This window comes from Lonchura striata, chromosome 2 (genome assembly GCF_050655825.1).
Source record: "Lonchura striata isolate lonStrDom1 chromosome 2, ASM5065582v1, whole genome shotgun sequence".
NCBI lineage: Eukaryota > Metazoa > Chordata > Aves > Passeriformes > Estrildidae > Lonchura > Lonchura striata.
In genome coordinates this window covers 96,290,294-96,309,716 of record NC_140704.1, presented here as the reverse complement: position 1 = coordinate 96,309,716, position 19,423 = coordinate 96,290,294, and the positions used below count along the sequence as shown (strand labels likewise).

At 36.6% G+C, this 19,423-nt stretch overlaps 1 protein-coding gene across 4 annotated transcripts in view; it reads left to right on the top strand.

Moving 5' to 3' along the window:
* The window catches only part of LOC110469703 (dynein axonemal heavy chain 5), a 151,383-nt gene that overhangs the window by 47,938 nt on the left and 84,022 nt on the right, over window positions 1-19,423 (top strand). For all 4 annotated transcript variants that reach the window (XR_014952814.1, XM_085571792.1, XM_077784814.2 and 1 more), the window contains exons 42-46: window positions 2,257-2,435; window positions 9,427-9,614; window positions 10,792-10,986; window positions 15,748-15,882; window positions 16,892-17,081. Coding sequence is in view for 3 of the 4 variants with exons in the window: in XM_085571792.1 (XP_085427918.1) it covers window positions 2,257-2,435; window positions 9,427-9,614; window positions 10,792-10,986; window positions 15,748-15,882; window positions 16,892-17,081 (887 nt within the window). In the remaining variant the exon portion in view is untranslated. The remainder of the gene's footprint in view (window positions 1-2,256; window positions 2,436-9,426; window positions 9,615-10,791; window positions 10,987-15,747; window positions 15,883-16,891; window positions 17,082-19,423) is intronic.

The window sequence follows — 19,423 nt, the reverse complement described above, 5'->3', positions numbered from 1 at the left end:
TCAGCTAGGCAAGAGGCAGATATATTTGCTATGCGAGAGCATGTTCTATGTGGATATGAATGTCAAAGTCAAAATACTTTGCCTGTTCAGTCATTTATAGAATTATAGAATGGTTTGGATTGGAAGGGGTGTTAAAGATCATCTAGTTCCAATCCTCTTGCCTTAGACTGGGAGATTTTCTACTAGACCAGTTTGCTCAAAGCCCCATCTTGAGTTAATGTTGGAATTGTCTTTGCATTCTTTGTGCTACTAGATTTTATTTATTAATGAAAATTCAGATTTTTGCCTATTTCTGAACAAAAATTATTCCCTATGAGCTATTTAAGAGACCCAAACCTCTGCATGTGGATACCTGGCTTTTGATAAGTAACACACACTTCCCAAATTCTATGTTATGCACCCTACTGTTCCTGTGTTAGGGGTTTGTTTGAAGCAGTACACAAACAGCTGATTAGTGGCTATGGCAGCACTAACACACCAAAAATATTTTTATCCACCAGGAGAGCCAGTATCAAGAAAGTGTTGTTCAAAATTTGTTCATAGAACTAAAAGACAACCAGGGAAGTGCTTATGGCACCAAACCTGCCAGAGTTCAAAAGGCATTTGGACCAAGCTTTCAGGCATGTGGGGTGGTTTTTGGGTTTGTCCTGTGCAGAGGAGGAACTAGACTGGAACTGGACATAGGATATATTATGATTCTACAAGGTGCTATGTCACACAAGATTGAAAATGAGCACAGGGTGACATGATTTAAGAAAACAAACTTTTTAAATTAGTTTAAACTATAATAATAATAACAACAGCAACAGAAAGAACAAGCAAATCTGTCTTTAAAAAATCTGGAAGAGCCAAACAAAGCTGCAGGGATTGGAGGCTACGCACTGTCACATATTGAAAGGGTATTTGAAGCAGAAATGTTTCCTGATGCTAAGGGAACTTATGTGCCTAAGCAATGTTGCACAACAACAGATTTTATTCCACTTGTGGACTTTTTCCATTTTAGTATTTATAATATTTTGCGTGGAATTGTCTGATCTTCTGAAATATTCAGGTAATGGTGTCTTTGTTCCATTAATCAGCTTGGAGTCAAGTCCTGTTTGGCTAAAGATTTCATGTTCAGAGAGATTCCCTAAGCAAGTGATAAATACACACAACTGGTAGTACATTGCATTGAGATAATGGCACTGAAATTGAATGCTCCTACAAATCATATCAGACACAGTCCATGTCATGGCAAACACCAAAAATGGAGTGAAAGGTCTGCACAGAACTTGTGCTATGTATTCAGTTTTGTCCTTACCTTGTTTTCAGTAGCAGAATTGTTAGGAGTGGTATTTTTTAAGTGTTAAATGATGACAGATTACTGAGTAATAAGGTGATGAAGCATTCTTACTGCTATTGTATTAGAATGAGTATTTTGTTGTTTCTTAAGAAGTCATACTAGGTGCTATCATTTGGGATTTTTTCCAGTGCCCATTTTATGTCCCCACATATATCATAAAGCTATTGAGTTTTACACTGCTAAAATGTGTTTGCTGTGATTTTGAGGCACTGAAGGTTAGAACAACAGGCTTCCTTATATGCTTCAGTAGCCTCCACAGTCTGGGAAGGCTGAGACTTAAACTTGAGGATCTCAACCCAGGATGGAGGCTGAAGCAGAAGATGATCATAGGACACATGGACTCCTCCTCTTTCTCTATTGCCCATTGCAATCTCCGCTCTCATCCATTGCCCTCCTGAACTCAAAACCTTACGTGACTGGCAGCACTGCTGTGATTTGGTATGCTGCTATGGAAACGTCAAGAACAGAAGGCACCCTCTGTACCTTCCTACTGCCAGATCAGAGAGCCCATCATGAGTACTCTGGAGACTCAGAGGGAAAGGGGAAAAGCAGAAATCCAGTGGCTCTGGGTGCTGCAGAATAAGGCTGTAATGAAGGAAGTATAATAATATGATAATCTGAGAAAATAACAATACTACAGTATTTTGGTATTCAGCATTTAGAATTGGCCTGTGTATATCCTAGGCTATTGCAGCCATGGCTGTGCTGGATGAGTGCTTTTCTGCAGGTGGAACAAAGCTGGTCCTGATAACTCAGCTTCACAGTGTGCAGGGAGACCTGAGGACTCATCACACTCAATTACATTTCTTCATGTAATTCCAGCTCTGGATAATACTTCTGTTGTGGTTGCATTGATGGACTTCAAGTAATTAATAGTAGGAAAATTTTCACAGATCTGTTTGTTCTGTCTTTAGGTGTTACATCACTCTGGCACAGGCCCTGGGCATGAGTATGGGTGGTGCACCAGCAGGACCTGCTGGGACAGGGAAAACAGAGACAACCAAAGACATGGGCAAATGCCTGGGAAAGTATGTTGTTGTTTTCAATTGTTCAGACCAAATGGACTACAGAGGACTTGGTCGTATCTATAAAGGTAAGACAATACCTGCTTTATTCTTTTTAGAGTTGTAAGTTTTTGCCCCTTTGGTGTAGTGAGTTAGCAATGATATGAAGGGCATTTTCACCTCTGTTTCCTCTTATTTCCCGGCACTCATCAACTTTACCTGATATTTGATTTTTCATCTCTTTCTTCTTGCATGTTTCCCAGTACTTTTTTGTTTGATTGTTCTTCAGTGGTGTTTCCCATCTATGTCTTCTTTTCTTTCTCCCCTTTTAATCCTTTCTACTGTTTGAGGGTTTTTCAATGCTTCTATCCTACCCCTCTCATGTGGAGAGGATTTATATTGATTATTTGCTATTTTTGTGTTGAACAACGCTATCAAATGTGAAGCTTAATGATGTTGTGCAAGGCAGGGTTGCAGTGTCTTATTTAACTATAGGACTGTCTTGAAACCAGGAAAATGGCACAGTGATCAAACTCTAGTAATGTTCATGATTAGCAAAATTGTGAATTTTGTTTTGCAAACAGTGATTAGTGATCCCAAATCTGTCGATTTCATCATAATTGTCTGTTTTATTGTATATAGCTGCATATATGTACTGACCATATATAAACCAGAATGCCACCACTTTCTGTGAGTGGTGGGCTTTTAACTGTAACACAAGGTATCAGAAACAAAATTTTCACTGTTGTGATATCTCCTGAAGGCTAAAATATAACCTGGGGATAATATTTAGTTCCAATTAAGAAGCCAGTGAAGCTGGTCATGATATTTTAAGCAGAGGAATATTTCTGAACTAGAAACTGAACCATCTAGGCATATGAATACATTCAGTTAAGGTCACAAGTTTCTCAAAGCACCTCTTGTAACCCCCACAGATTTGGGCCAAGTTTTACTTGCACATCATATCATATCATATCATATGTGCAGACCTTTAATGTCACAGGTTTATTTTGCTCATTATTATTGGACAGAAGAGGGCTGGGATATCTGAGTATGCTCATAATGCCAAGCACAGTAATCTGCTGTACCTGCAGTCATTTGTTTGTAAGGGAGATGTCAGCCTTTGTTTCTCCTTGCATTGGGTTTGATGTCACCTAACTGTTGTCTTCTGCTCTGCTCCTTTTGTGAGAATATTTGTATGTCTTTATATGTAAACACCTCTTTTCCTGACTCCATGGTGATTTCACTTCTTTGTATTAAACTATTTGTGACTCATGTCAGTTCAGACACCTATTTTTGTATCCTTGCTTTTTTTCTGTCTTCTTATCCGGTGCACTTTGGTAACTTACCTTTTCCCATTTCAGATTGAGGCAGTAGTGATCATTGCAGCTTGTCGTTGCTTTCTTTTATTAAAACTGGACACAATTTCTGTGTCTAAAAGCACAAGTTGAGTTTTAGGGCTCAGTTTTCTTTTTCTGTTTTTTTTTTTTTTTTTTTTTTTTTCCTATAAGCCGACCATTTTCCATGTAGTATTTTCATCATATGCTTCAGAAGCAAAGTAATAGTGTGTAGTGTATCCTTCTCTGGCTGCCTCATTTTATTGCAGGCTGATGTTCAATATGAGCTAGAAAAAATATTTATAGAACTCATCTAATTGCTGCTCAAGAAACCATGATGCCTGTGACTGCTTACTTCAGTAAATTTGCAAGTAGGATCATAGCTTGCTTCTCTGAGAATTTGCCTGAGAATTAGGTAATAGATCCAGCTGAATAGAGCCTGAATAGGGTGGGTTTTTCATATGGCAGTTGTGTATATGGGAGTAAAAGTAAGATTCTGTTCTTATATAAGTCATTGATGCATTCATTTGTGAAGGGACATTTGAAGTCAGTTGTTTTGGACTTAGGGTCACTGCTTGGAAGGGCCTGACTTCCAATCACCTTCTTAAAGTCTTTAAAATATCTGCAATTTCTTGAAGTGTGGATATACTGAAGTTAAGAAGGAAATGAGCACCTTTTCATTTCATATAAAGGGCAAAGTGACTTCAGATAAAAGTTCTTTACTGCACATGAGGTCTTTAATGGAAAAAAAGGATGGCTCTTCTCAGCTGTGGAAGCACTTCCATGCAGTCTAATAAGAAAGTTCTCATTAACACACTACATATTTCAGTGCTCACAATGGGAAATTTTTTTAGAATTCCACCTCTGTTGTAGGCTTGGTGCTCCATCATCAGAGTTTCCAGACCCAAACTTTTCACATTAACTGGTGCTGTGGGTCAAGTCATCAGACATTAGCAGGTTTAACAATAAGGAGAAAAGAGGCAGGGTGAGGTGGTGTTGTCCTGTCTGCAGGCATGTCTCCAGACTTCTGTAAAGACAAGAAGTTTCATCTTTAGAAAAAATTAATAGAAAAAGATAAGATAACTAATATAGCATATATTGTATACTATAAAATTATCATTTGAAGTTCTTCTGGTTGGGTCAGAGCTGAGGTTTGGTCTCTCTGTTTCCCTGTTTCCATATGTTTTGTTTTTCTGTGTGACTCAAAAAATTCATAGGCAGATGATCTAATTGATATATTCAAGGCCTGGACTTTGATCTTTGATAGTTTTGTTTTTTAAAATTGAACCAAAATGTAGATTCAGATGCAACTTGTCACCTAAACTGGACCAGAGGTAACCTGAGAAAGAACCAGGGATGCAAGTGGGAAGATGAATTTTCAATTTCTCTCTTATATCAAATTCAATGTTGAAGTTGCCCATGAATAGCAAACCAGAGATACTTCATCACTTTTCCTGAAAAGAGTGGATACCCTTCCAAAAACATTTTGTCTGTGGTTGCCTGTGGATGGATATAAAAGTTGTGTTTGCTTTGGTTCTCTTTTCTATAGTTACAGTCAAGCAATTCCAGTCTTACCTGAAGTAACTTTTTGTGATTTGGTATTTAATGCAATATTTAATGTAAAATTTTATATTTATCTTAATTCAGAAGGTGAATACACAAGTCTGACATTCTGTAAATTCTTTCAGGACCAATGATTATTTTTTAGTTTGCTGCTTCTGGGTTGCACTTTGGCTAGACAGAGTTTTGTTTCAGTGACATTTCCATTGCATTATATCACTATAGCTCTACTCCTGTGTGAAATCTGGGGGAAAAAATGTGGAAAAATACATGTAAGAAGACATGACTCTGCATTGCAGATAAGCATTATATATTGCATGGGGCTAGTAGCTATTCTGTGAGATTCTTTCATCATTTGAGAACCAGGTTTGTAAGATGTCTGTACTGATGGGGGCAGGGGCATTGCCATATTTTTTTAGATATAATTAAGAATCTCTTTAGTCCTGTCATTTATTTTCTGCTTTTATTCCATTTCTGTATTTGATAGCCATCATATGTTCAGCATGGGGACAGAATTTAATTCACAATATGAAAAAATTACATTGTCTCTGTTTTGCAGCTGAGAATTTGCCTGCTGTTCCTTTGCTTGTGTGTGTGTTTTTAGCATATATATGTATTTTCTTTCCTTTTTCAACCTCACCAGAATGAAATAAATCTTCAAGAACTGAGCTTATTCAAAGCTGTGGGATATTGGCTTTGTCTGAGAATGAGGTTTCCTAACTCCATGCAGCAGGTGGCATTACAGAACAAGTGAATTTCTTTTTCCTTTCCCAAAGAAAAAATTATTTGCTCAGAACTGAACCTCACCATTCTATAGAGAAATTACTTTCAAAACCCTTTAAGATATAGACAGTAAGTGTAAAAGACCATGTTATACAGAACTGTTTCTTAGTTAGAAACTATCCAGCTTTAGAGATTTTTCTTGTTGCATCCCAAAGAGGAGATATTTATGTTTAATAAACAAAGCAGAAAAAACCCACTATTTTGGGATTTTTTTATGATGGATCCTAGGAGTCATGTAACCTGTTACAAAAGGAGTCAAATTAATTAAAAAAAATCTCTGCAATAAATGTTTTTTTTTTTTTTTTATCAGGGAGCAGCAAGAATGGGGCAGTTCCATGAGGGAAGATGAGCCAGGAGTCCAGGGTGATCAGCACAAAGGCAGGGGCAGGGACTTCACTCACCAGGGCACAGTCCCACAGTGCCTAAGCAGGTCAGGCTGTTCATAGCTTGTTCCCATCAGCAGTCCAGTGCCATCAGACAATGTGAAATGACCAGCTGGACACAGGATTCATCTAGGAAGTTTAGTCAGAAACAGCAGGAGGCAGGACTAGGGGTAATACTGTGGAGCTGTGGGCTCCTCCAGAAAGTTCATTCAGCAATTCAGGATGAAAAGAGGTGGGACTGTGCACAGCCCTGTGCAGAGTACAGTTCTGACCTGCCTGAGCTACAATGGAACTCCTGGACTGAAAGACAGAGTTCGGATAGAAGCCTCAGTGAAATGTAAATTTTAAGGAATTTAGATATTTTAGAGGAGCTAAAATTTTAGTTAGAGATAAGCCTTACTAGAGTTAATTAAAATAAATTAGTAGGCCTTGATGAAGTTAAGAGTCAGTAGTTTAATAATTGATTGCTTGTCAGCACAATGTTTAGTTAGCTGGGTTTATAATGAAGAATATAGAAACTGATAAATAGCTTTTAGGAACATAAGACAATTGTGGGCCTCCTCTGTTCTGAAACCAATTGAAGACAAGGAATGGGAGTTCTACCAAGTTCATTTGTCATATTTGCATTGAAAAGGTAGAAAGTTCAGAATGAGGAAGACTTCATTTACTTCCTCATTTTGGGACCCCTCCCCATGAAAGGGACCACCGACCCATTTCAAGGGACAAACTACGCATACTTAATAGATTTTAAAATGATTAGCATACGAAGCAAAGAATGGGATGTACCAAAATTATGCATATGTATTTGTATTTTGGTAATTCAATACTTGTATGGATAAAAGGACTCTGTAATCACCTGGAAGCTGCAGTGTGTATTTGGGAGCTATCCCACACGCTGCCCGGTGTCAAATAAACATACACTTTCTAACTTTATACTGTTAGAGAGATTTTGTCTGTCACAGTTGGATATCAGTACTGGATCAATATCCATATTTTTTAAATAAATCATCAGGAAGGGCTGTTGAGGGCATCCAGGGCCCAAATATTCCTCACAAAAGGAGAGGAACATCAGTTAAAGGACTTGATGCCACACCAATGAAGTCAAGGAATGTTGTTCATTTGTTTTCAAAGACAGTAGGATTGAGTATTTCATGTTTTAAATTTGGTAACTTTTGATATAATTACTTCAATCTTTGCATTATTATGGCATTGTGGTATTTGTATATATTCCAATTGCTTTTAATTTTTTTTAATTAAGTCCATGTAACTTTTAATCCTCTTCAGATTCTCTTCCTTTAGAATATCTTTTTTGCTTATAATATCATAGAAATTAGTTAGAAGCAGCTTAGGGGAAGGTTACATATGGAATTGAGATAATTTTCATGGGAGATCTGCAGTATCGCCCTGACTGAATTAAGCCTTAAGAAGCTAATTTTGGTTTTACTACCACTGATTTTGACCTGGTTTGACTCTAGTTCTTTTCTTCCAAAATTGCATGGGTAAAAAAGACCAATTGATGCAACATTATTAAAAGAATTGGTTAAAGGACATAAAAAACCAAAAAATTAATGTCAGAAAAGAAACATAAAAGTGGCATTAAGGGCACTTGGAGGAACATCTTAAAGGGCAAGAGAAGATCAGACAAGGAAAAGGGAAGGGAAGGGAAGGGAAGGGAAGGGAAGGGAAGGGAAGGGAAGGGAAGGGAAGGGAAGGGAAGGGAAGGGAAGGGAAGGGAAGGGAAGGGAAGGGAAGGGAAGGGAAGGGAAGGGAAGGGAAGGGAAGGGAAGGGAAGGGAAGGGAAGTAGCATATTATGAGAAGAACAGGCTGAGCAAAGGCAAGAGAGGAAAAAAATTAAGAAAAACAAAGTGAAAGAATATGTCTTCATAGTATTGTTATTGATTTTTGAGTACTTTCTCTTGAACTATCTTAGCTCTTAAGGAATCAACTTTACACATAAACCAGACATAGATTTATTTTACCAGTGCTATAGGCATTGCCATATAAAGTATGAGGATTCAGGGGAGGTCTGTGCATGGTTATTTAACATTGCAAACACAATGCCTTTTCTTTGACATGTGCTTAATTTCTGCATTTAGTACAGCCTTCAAACTGCTTAAACCAAGCTGAGCTCCACCACTCAGTGGAATGCATTAAACTCCACTTCTGAAAACCTCTAGATATGGACTCAGGCAATTTGAAATACTAGTACAGTGTGGTCTTTGGGAAGGGAGGGATGGCATCCATGAAGTTCTTGCATAGACTTACTAGACTTTGTCTTTTCTAAAAGGGGTGTAGAAAAGCAGGGAATTATGTGGCTTTCCCTCTACTGCTCTAGAAGGCTGCCACTGTAGACTCTCCTATTTCAATCCTGTTAGCATGATACAGAAGAAGGTGTACTTGACTCTCCCAAAAGCCATTAATTTAGTTATGTTTGTGTGTACTACTTTCTGTCTAGAACTCCAAGGCCTGTTCCATGTAACAATTCTAAATGTAACATCAGATTCTTTCCTCTCTCTTCAACAGTAGGATGTTAATCTCCAGTTATTTTTTTATCTATTTTTATAGTAATATGCTAATTTTTTACCTAATTGTTATAAAATGCTACAATGCTCCTGTCAGAAATATAATAGTCTCTATTTGGTTTTGTACTTTTTATTTAAGTAGGTGTTTCTAATGCTTGACAGCTTCATCCCCTGCATAGATGAGTTTCCATACTATATGCACATTTGTGCTGCTATATGGTACTATATACAGTATTAACACTTTCTGCCTAATGGTTGCTGTAGAAGTCTAGGATTCTTTGTAAAGAAGTTTATGTATCTTTCATTCAAGGAGAGATACTTTTTCTGAGTGTCATTAATGCACAGCCCAACTTATTTTGAGTTTTGACTGTGTTCATGTTCTCTGCTCTTCTCATATTAAACTAAGTTATATAGAACATGTTCTATTTTGTATATAAGTTACTCTTGTTTAATCTGCTATTTTATCAGAATTTTTCTCCTTTTGCTTTTCTTAGGTTTAGCTCAGTCGGGTGCGTGGGGATGCTTTGATGAATTTAACCGTATTGAACTTCCAGTTTTATCAGTGGCGGCTCAGCAGATATATATTGTACTTCAGTGTAAGAAAAAAAAGAAACTTCAGTTCACTTTCACTGATGGTGATGTCATTGACATGGACAGAGAATTTGGTATATTTCTGACTATGGTATGTCTGTAAATGCATGTAAATGGCATCATTATGAAAAATCTTTTCTGTTCCATTTCCTATTGAAATTTCCCTGTTGAAATCTTGTAACTGCCTGTTAGAAAATAGTTAATGAAACTTGAACAATAATTTGGAAAAGTAATTATTATATAATTTTCTCTTGTCCATATTTTTAACTGGATCTTAGGACTTGAGGTATGCATTTATCATTAAGTATGTATTTTAAGGACTTTTTTGTTGAATATTTGACAGATTGACATTAAACTTAACCCTCTCATATTTTTAGTCAAAATAAAACAGAATTGACCATTGCAAGGACTACTGTGGCTGGTCTGGTCAGTATTTTACCACCTGTAAAGAAGTTTTGGCCTCAATCCTAGAAGACAGCATGAGGGAAATCACTCTCACTCTGGTTCACTGGCCTCCTGAAGATTTATCTTTGGTGCCTGTGGACTGCTTCTAGCAGTGAAGGAGGCAAAGCAGCAGTAAAGTATAAGAATACCTTAAAATCATCTTTTTATCTCTCCCTCCTTAGCTACCTACATACCCACTCAAAATGGAAGCCTTTGTCTTTATTTTAGGGGGTCCTACCTTTGGAAAAGTGTTAATGTTATCACTGTAATTTGAAAAAATGGGCAAATAAGTGCCATACATAGGCCAGGGGGAAGACAGTTTGGAAAGAGCTGAAAGAGATGAAAGAAGTTATCACTGCACAGAGTTGTCACAACTGAGCCATGCAGTACTCATATGAATGACTTAGACATCTTCAGAGAAAGGTCAGATCCATTAGTTTAAATTATACTGGGTAATGGTTTGCACTGCTTGACTGGCTTTGCGCTGAAATGGTCTGGGAATGCTCACAGGGAACAGTAACCTCCAGCACTGGAGTACTGTCAAGACTCTGAGGTAGTAACCATTTAAAAGAACTCCAGCAAGATCTGTAAGTGGCTGTCTGTCTAACTCTTTAAGTCTTGGACATCTCCAAATAACGTGTGATACCCCATACTTCATGAACTGCGGTATTGAGTCAACTGTGCACTGATGTGTCATTGTGCTCAAGTTATCCTTCGTAATTTTGTGTGTGCTCCTGCATTTGCTGAATGGTTAACAAGAAAGACAAAACTTCCTACCCTGTATATTCCTATCTATTGTTTGGGTTTATAAATTGCATTTTCAGAACCCTGGCTATGCAGGACGACAGGAACTTCCTGAAAATCTGAAGATTCAGTTTCGCACGGTTGCCATGATGGTGCCTGACCGTAGCATTATTATGCGAGTCAAGATGGCAAGTGCTGGTTTCCGAGACAACCAAATCCTTAGTCAAAAATTCTATACACTCTACAAACTCTGTGAAGAGCAGTTATCCAAACAGGTAAGATAAATATTTGTCCAACTGTAAGCTGTCACTGGAAGGATATGAAGATGATATACTTTCATAGAATATATAATTATTTTTACACTCATGAACCTATACATTTTTTAGAGTTTTCAAGTTCCAGAATCAATGTCTGAAATGATCATGTTATTTTTATTTTTCATTTAGTAAATTGAGTAGTACAGGAAGTTTGATTTGTGATTCTTAAATAGAGTGCAGATCTGGAAAGGTAATGAGGACCAGTGTATATTGCTGTGCTGAACTTGCAGAGTGCACAGTTTTCAATGTCTTCACTTATGAAGACCAGGTCTATTTCAGAGGCAGTGAATTTGTAATATAATTGTAAATAACTATAGAGCACCTACAAGGCTCTGTCTTGCTGAGTGCTACTAGAAAGGGAATATTGCTGTTCTATTTGGGATGGGGTGATTAAGTAGAAACAAATCTGGTTCTTTCATTTTGAATGCTCTGTGCTGGCTGTCCAAAAGAGAGTCTTATTGAAAATCATATGAACAGTAGATAAATTGTGGCTCAAATGCCTGCTTTTGTTGGACAGTGATGAACCTGTGCTAATGGACAATAATAGTACACTACTATGTACTACACTTTAATATACTACTACATTATACTACTATAATTTTAGTTCTGTACCACATATTTATTAGTGCATGGCTTTTGTAAGCCCATGGTAGTATGCTAGTTTGTCCTGCCTGTGCCTGTGAGCAACCCTTTGGACAGTTCTTCTCTTGCCTAAATTCATTCTATACAGTCATTAAATCAGAGAAAAAAAAAAAAAATTCTCTGGGACTTCTGGAGGTGAGTAGGTGCTATACCTCTTCTCAAAGTGAGATCTGCTAGAGCAGGTAGCTCAGCACCTTGTCTAGATGAGCTCTGAATATCTCCAAGTATAAACAAACACTGCACAGACTCTGGTCAAGCTGTTGAAATGTCTGAGCACCTTGTCTAGTCACCATTTTGTGTGTGAGGATGTTATTGGAGACAATGTTGAAATCTCTTGGAATGGCTCTGCCCTGCTGTGTTGCCCTTCCAGCAGATATTGGAGTGTGTCAAGCCCCCAGTGAGTCAGGGCTTGCAAAGATGAGGCTAATTTCAGTTGTCGAAAGAAAGATTCATCAGTTTCTTCCTTATCGCCACAAAGTTGTTGAGCCTCCAATTCTAACAAAAATTCTCTCAACTGGCTCATTAGCCACCCGAAGGGAAAGTGTTCCCACTCTTTCACTTTAAAGGGCAATTTCCCATCTCTTCATCCTGTCTTGTCCTTCCTAAAGAACCTGTATCCATCCATTGTACCTATGCCCACACATTTCCTAGTTTGACTGTAACCCTGTACCTGCACAGAGCTGTAATTATTCCATTTTATTGTCATGTTGCATGCCTTGGCAAACAGATATTTAAATTAGCACCTCCTTCTGCTGTGAGAGCTTCTGCCACAACACTGTTCTCTTCACTAGTCCTGATCTGTACACATGTATTTGAGAAGGGTCTCTTTCCACCCTGTTCCATCATCCTTGATACCTCTCTTGTCCACCACAGACTAGATCTTCTGCTTCTCAGTTAGGTCCATCACTTCCTCCCTTGAATGTGTGTTGTTATTGTAGTAGTAGTGAAATAATTTGAAACACTTGCTGAAGTTCCTTGTAAAGTTTGCTGTAGGTTGGGGAATACATCTAATGTAATATGTGATTATATAGAGAGATATCTAATGAGTTTGTCAGATTAGATATGGGAGTCTCATGAGCTGAACATATTTCTAAGACTACAGTGGGACATAAATGGTTTCTGTGTACTCAGAAAACTAAAATTGTAAAGTACAGACAGTCTTTCTTAGAGGCATATTTGATTAGACATTAGGAAGAAATTCCTGATTGTAAAGGATAGTGAGACACTACAACAGGTTGCTCAGTGAGTTTCTGGACTCCCCATCTCTGGAAGTGTTCCAGGCTAGGTTGTATGGGATCGGAGTAACCTGGTCTAATGGAAGGTATACCTGCCCATGACAGGGGATTTGGAACTAGATGACCTTTAAGGTCACTTCCAAACCATTCTGTGACTCCATAATTCATAATCTTTCTTTCCCTAGTGGCAATTTTTTAATGTTAAATTTGAAATTCCAAGTTAAGTAATGCTGGGTTTTCCAGGCAGTTGACTGGAAAGATCAGGGTCACATAAAGAACCAGTGCAATAGGAAATGGCAGAACATTGCCTGCTTTCAGCAAATGCAGTATATCAACAGAAGGAAATAAAGAAAACAAGCATTCACCAGCTGAACTTACCCCACAGAAAATCTAAAAGGAATGTGCTGGAAGAAATACATGAAGTCCTCAAAGAGGAACTCTGACTCACAAGTAGCCAAAGGCACCCTGACTGTCATCTACTTCAGTAAAGAAAAAACAATAAGCACTAAAGTAAAAGAATAGTCCTTAGCAAATGTAGGAAGCCCAAGGTGTCCACAAGACTCTGAAAGAGTTCTTCTGAAGAACTCTAAAGGTGAATTACTTGGCTTTGTTACCGGACTTCTTCCTTAGAACCTCCTTCCACAAAGCCTCACAGAGCTTAGGGAAAAACAGAAACTGAAAGGCAAAAATCTAACAAAGCTTCAAAGAAAATGAGGTGATAATCCTTTTTTGAGAATCATCTCTTTAAGGTGCTTTCATATGGAGCAAACCATTGATATCCCTTTTTTTCTTTTCTACATAGAGCAAACTCTGCTTCTAATAATGATTTTTTTTATTTAATATTTTAATTCTTTCTTTCAAGAGCATCAGCTATACCACTGCAGTGTATTTTGCTCAGGCATAATCTTTAGAGATTGTTGTTAAAAGATGTAGCAAAGAAATAACTCATAACCCACATTTTCCAATAAATTCTAGCTCTTCTGTGCCATTCACAAAAAACAAAGCAGTTGCAAAACTAGAAAACAGATTAAGATAAATAAAAGATAGTCACCTTGAACCACCCATCATATAGGTCAGTTGGAATGCACCAGAAGTTCTGTCTTTAAAAGTAACTTAAACTTATTTTAAATTTTCTGGTAGATACGAAACTACTTCAAATTTAATGAACTCATCACTTCTGTAGAATCACAGATTTGTGTAAATTGGAAGGGACCTCTAGAGGTCACCTTGTCCAGCTTCTTGCTCAGCACATTAGAGCAGATTGCTAAGACCCTTCTTGAGTTTTGAATATCTCCAAGGATACCTGGATACTCTCTGGGTACCTTTTCTGTGTTCAGCCACTCTTATTGTGAAGAATCTTTTCATTATGCAAACCATTGCAATTTCCCCTGTTGAAGATTTTGACATTGCCTCTTTTCCTCTCACATAGCCATCATTTGCTGAACTCATTCCAGTATGTCAATGATGGTCATTTAGCATGGAGAAAAAGAAATAAATCAGTGCTTGTGATGATTCTGGGCATTTCACTAGGACATGCCATTTACTAAATGATGATGAAGTCAGGTGACATCTGAGTTCCTCAATGTCACACTGAGTTGTTAATCTTTTTGTGTTAATGTTTCCATCTGCAAATAGGATTTCCTGGCAGTACGTGGCTGTATATTCATACCTAAATTTTTCAACTGGTAACAACTTGGCACCTGATTGAATAATAGAAAACGAGGCAGAGCAGAGCCTTGAGGAATCATCCATCTACTTTTCTGGAGACAAAATAATTCTTAGTTAAATAAGTTGCTATTAATGTTTGTCAGTGCTCTTAACATTGTCTATTGATGGATAGGTTGCAGTTTCCCAGGCAACATGATCCAAAGTTTCATTTTTATTATGGTCACAATGTTTTCTCTAAAAGTTAACTCAAATCCCCCTTGCTGTAGTTAAGCACATTACTTCATTTCCTTTCTATTCCTTCCATCTTCCTCTTTACTGGTATCTTTTGCATGTTTAAGATTTTTATCATTACTCATCCTACATATTCACTCTTCCTATTTTTACAGTGGATTTTGTAATACTTTTTTCCTGAAGCAGTATGTTTTCTAGTCAATTGATTGCTTTTGTTTTTTCATTTTCAAATTTTTCTCCATCTTTAAATGTAGAATCTAGATTTTGGTCACAGTATAGAAATGTCAACTACAATAGCAATATATTTTTAATTGTCCTAAAAAGGACATTTATGTTTTTATTGCCCACTAAAATTGCAGATAATTCACTGGGGAGCTTGTGACATCAATCCCATGTAAGATATTTTTTCTGTAAAGCCTTGTGCACCTGATTTGTTTCTAGACTCAATGAAGAAGAGCTGCTACTCTTTATTAATGCACTTGTTTATTACCATCTTTAGCATTTTGCACTTGCCTTTATTTAAATGCATCACACAGAGATAATGTATTGAATTTCTCTTGGTAATTTTGTACTCTAGCTGTGATCTAGTTCACCAGTTTGGTGTCATCTGCAAACCTAATCAATAAGTTATCTCTTGCTGAAAATTCTGGGATTTACACAGCAAATTTCCAATTTATCAGCCTGGGAAATAAGGGTGAGCTCTGTATCACCAGAATATCATCACTTTCTGGTATGGACATACAACACTAGAAAATATCTTCAGGATTTGATAACAACAAAACTGGAACTCTATTTGAAAAGACAAAGAGCTGTGAATTGAATATTATTGAAAAGTTCTATAACATTCATTTATTTAGTGAATTTAATTTTCAGTCCTCTCTTGTTTTTTGTTTTGATCTATTTGATCTTTGTAGTTCCAATATTGTTTGTGCTTTATTTCAAGGTTCATTATGACTTTGGGCTTAGAAATATCCTGTCTGTTTTAAGAACACTTGGAGCAGTGAAAAGATCTAATCCCCAAGAGCCAGAGAAAACTGTTGTGATGAGAGTTCTGCGGGACATGAACCTCTCCAAACTGGTACTGTAACATTGATGACTTTGCCCAATAGAGTATTTTGTTTGCATTTTTAAAGGTCTTTATTATGCACTTTAAAAAGATGTTTTTTTTCCACCAGTTGCATACATTATTTTGCAGTTTTTAATATGATTTATAAGTGAGTTGAGAATCAGAATACAGTTACTGTGTGAGCACAATTTTTCTTTTAAAGCGAGAAAAACATATCATAAGCTTTAGCTGGAAAAATCTTTGGAAATACCATGAGATCCTAGGGGATCTACCTGGTCCTCTAATAGGCTTTTGGTTTTATTTCTTTATACCCTAAGGAGAGAAAGGAAGAATACATTGTATTAACTCTTAATAATGTCACTAAAAATCTTTCTTAATCCAGAATTTCAATTTATACATTTCTTGGGAGTCTGTTGCCTTTTCAGAACATCATAAGAATTGCATTAAGTGAGGTAATTGGAAGCAGCTAATAACTACTTGTATAGTGTAACATCTTTTGATAATACTATTTAAAATATTCATCTTTCTTTTTATTGCTGTAATTAAAAGGTTATAGCATATCTAGACTCTCTGTATTTACCTTTGTAATCACTTTTGTGATGGAACCCATTACTCTGTTTCTGATGTTAATCTATTCAGCACGTTGGTACACGCGTTTAAACCTATAGCAATGCTTCAGAAGGAAAAAATAATAAAAATCCTAAGGCAAAATATGATTGGAATATATCTTGCTGGCTTAGATAACAAATGAAGAAATATATCTGTGTATACATTGAAGAAAACTGTATTTAAAGTTGTTGACATTTTATCAGCCTAAAGTATTTAATTTAGAAATTACTACTTGTGATTTCATTGTATGAAACTCACTTCATAAAACTGATGTATAATTATAATATTTGTTTTGGAAGATATAAGATTTTCCTTGCCATCTTTTGAATAGCTTATCTTGAAGATTGTTTACAACTATTATAATAATTTCAATAAATAAATAATGTGTTTCCCCCCACTTTATCCTTGACAGGTGGATGAAGATGAACCTTTATTTATGAGTCTCATTAATGACCTATTCCCTGGAATTACTCTGGATAAATCTGGGTATCCTGAACTACAGTCAGCCATCCAAAAACAGACAAAGGAAGCAGGGCTTATTAATCATCCACCATGGATACTTAAACTTATTCAGCTGTACGAAACTCAACGAGTCCGACATGGTTAGCATGCTAGATGAGGCTTTGAGACTGCATTGTATTTGAGACTACATTATATTATCTGCCACTAGAATGCAAATTTATTTAATAAAAAATGTTTTTAAAAAATTAATAGATGTAATTTTAAAGCCTATGTGGGTATTTTGCTTAGGAAGCTGTTATGAACTTTTTTTTAGTGTGCAATCCTTTGTTGTATTACATTTTTATGGGGGGTATGAGTGTGGCCTTTGGTGACTGAAATTTCTATAGAATTATATTTCTATAAAATAGTTAATATATTCTCATTCAAATCCAGAAACAGCAATTTTGTTCAGTGTTCTGAAAACCATTCAGAGTTCAGTCATGAAGCTTGAGTTTAATGTTACTGTGAGATTATAATGTTGAGAAGACATTATAAAATTCTCAGACCTTTATTTTGATAGATCCTACCATGCATGCGATATAATTCCAAGTGTTTTCTTTGAGATCAATTCTTGCTGTTTAAACTGAGGAAAAATAAGCTTTCCTCCTGCAGGATCAGGGGTAGACAAGATGGACTCCAGAGGTCCCTTCCAGTTCAACCATTTTTTGATTCTATGAAAATGTATTTTTACAGTGCAGAAAAAGGCATTGAGTAAAGTTTATCCCGTCCTAGGAAGGGTATAATAGACATTAGTAAATCCAGGTTTACAATTCATAGCTCAGTGAAAAAAAAATACCCCTACTTTGAAATATCCCCCATACCCCTAACCTCTAACTAATGATTTTTTTATTATAATAAGGGGAAGATACTTAGGAAATGTAACTAAAGCAGCAAAGATTTATAAAGATATCATCCTTCTTATTCTCCTTTTTCTTGTCATAATATAAGAATAGTCAACTTAAAGTAATGAAATAAATGAAAGGAAATACTCATTCACATACCACAGTCTGAGTCCTTAATGCCTCAAACTTTTAATTCAGATTATTGGTTAGACCAATGAACTGGTTAGTGCTGTGCAGACTTACTAATTTACATCCAGATTTCTGGATGCAGTGTTCCTCAACAGTTATTTCTATATAAGAACAATGGAACTTTTAATGTTATTAGTTATGATTAGATGTGTCTCTTTTTAAAAGAATCTGTTTCAGCTGTGAGACACTACAGCTCCTCTATTCCTCAAAAATCTTCAGGATCCACCATGAAATTCTGTTTAGATGCCTCTTCTCTCCACACATCCCTACTATTCCCAGGAGATTGTACAGCTCCAATTGTCTGAACAGGAGAATGCTTAAGCCAAAAGTTTTTTTACTTTCTATGACAAAAGTTACTTCACAGAGGGGGAAAGATTATGTTTTCCAGACTTCCACTTGTCCTACTCATGAACTTGAATTTATGGAGAGGTCACCATGGAATTTCAAATAATGAGGAGAAATATGGCCGTATGTGCACATGAAGTGCTTTTATAAACACGCGTGCACACACATACACACACACACAGAGAGATTCAGTGCATGGATCTTGAAATCTGTTTGGCATAACAATTTTAGTTGAAATATCACTGAAACCAGCAGAAAAGCCATTTGGTTAACATTGAAGAGTTTGTATTGGATTTCTGCATATGTAACATATAGCATGAGTAGTGATTTTTTGCGTTCTCAGATTGTTTCAGGGAACATCCAGCACCCTTTGGTTTAGGGGAAATGTCACACAATTTGCGTGGCACTGGATTAGGTTTATTATTTGGGTTTGTGATTGATCCATACTTTTGTTGAAGAAGTTTTCAAAGGCAACTAAGAATTATGTTGTCCAGTTGCCTTTAGGGCTAATAGGAGTTATCTAGGTCCATTAAATGACTTTGGAAGTCCCAGTTTGAATGTTCCATCTAATTTTGGACAGATTCTGGGCCTATTGAATGAAAATATAACTAAAGAAGATCAACAGTAGGCTCAATTTATCGTTGAAGACATGATTTATTTTTCTTAGGTAACTTGTATGATGAATTAAGTATGGCTGCTCTTAACAGGTTTTATGAAAGAAAAATCTATTGAATACCAGCATGAGTGGATGCAGGTACATATTTTTGTTACTTTTGCATCAGAAAGATACACTCGATTTTGTACATCGCTGAAGATATGCATTCTCATTAGATACACTTAGAAATTTCTACGTTTTTTTGCCACCATTCATGTCAATGTCATTGCATGAGAACATTAAAAGGCAGTTGTGTTGTCCCATTAGAAAAACGGAAAAGAGTTGCCTACGGGCAGATACAGACCCACATAGCCTTGCCTATCATAATAGAGAGACATTTATAGAGGCCTTTAAATAATAGTTTCAAATTCTTGTTCAATCAACATTAAGTGGAGTGAGAAACATCCTTTTG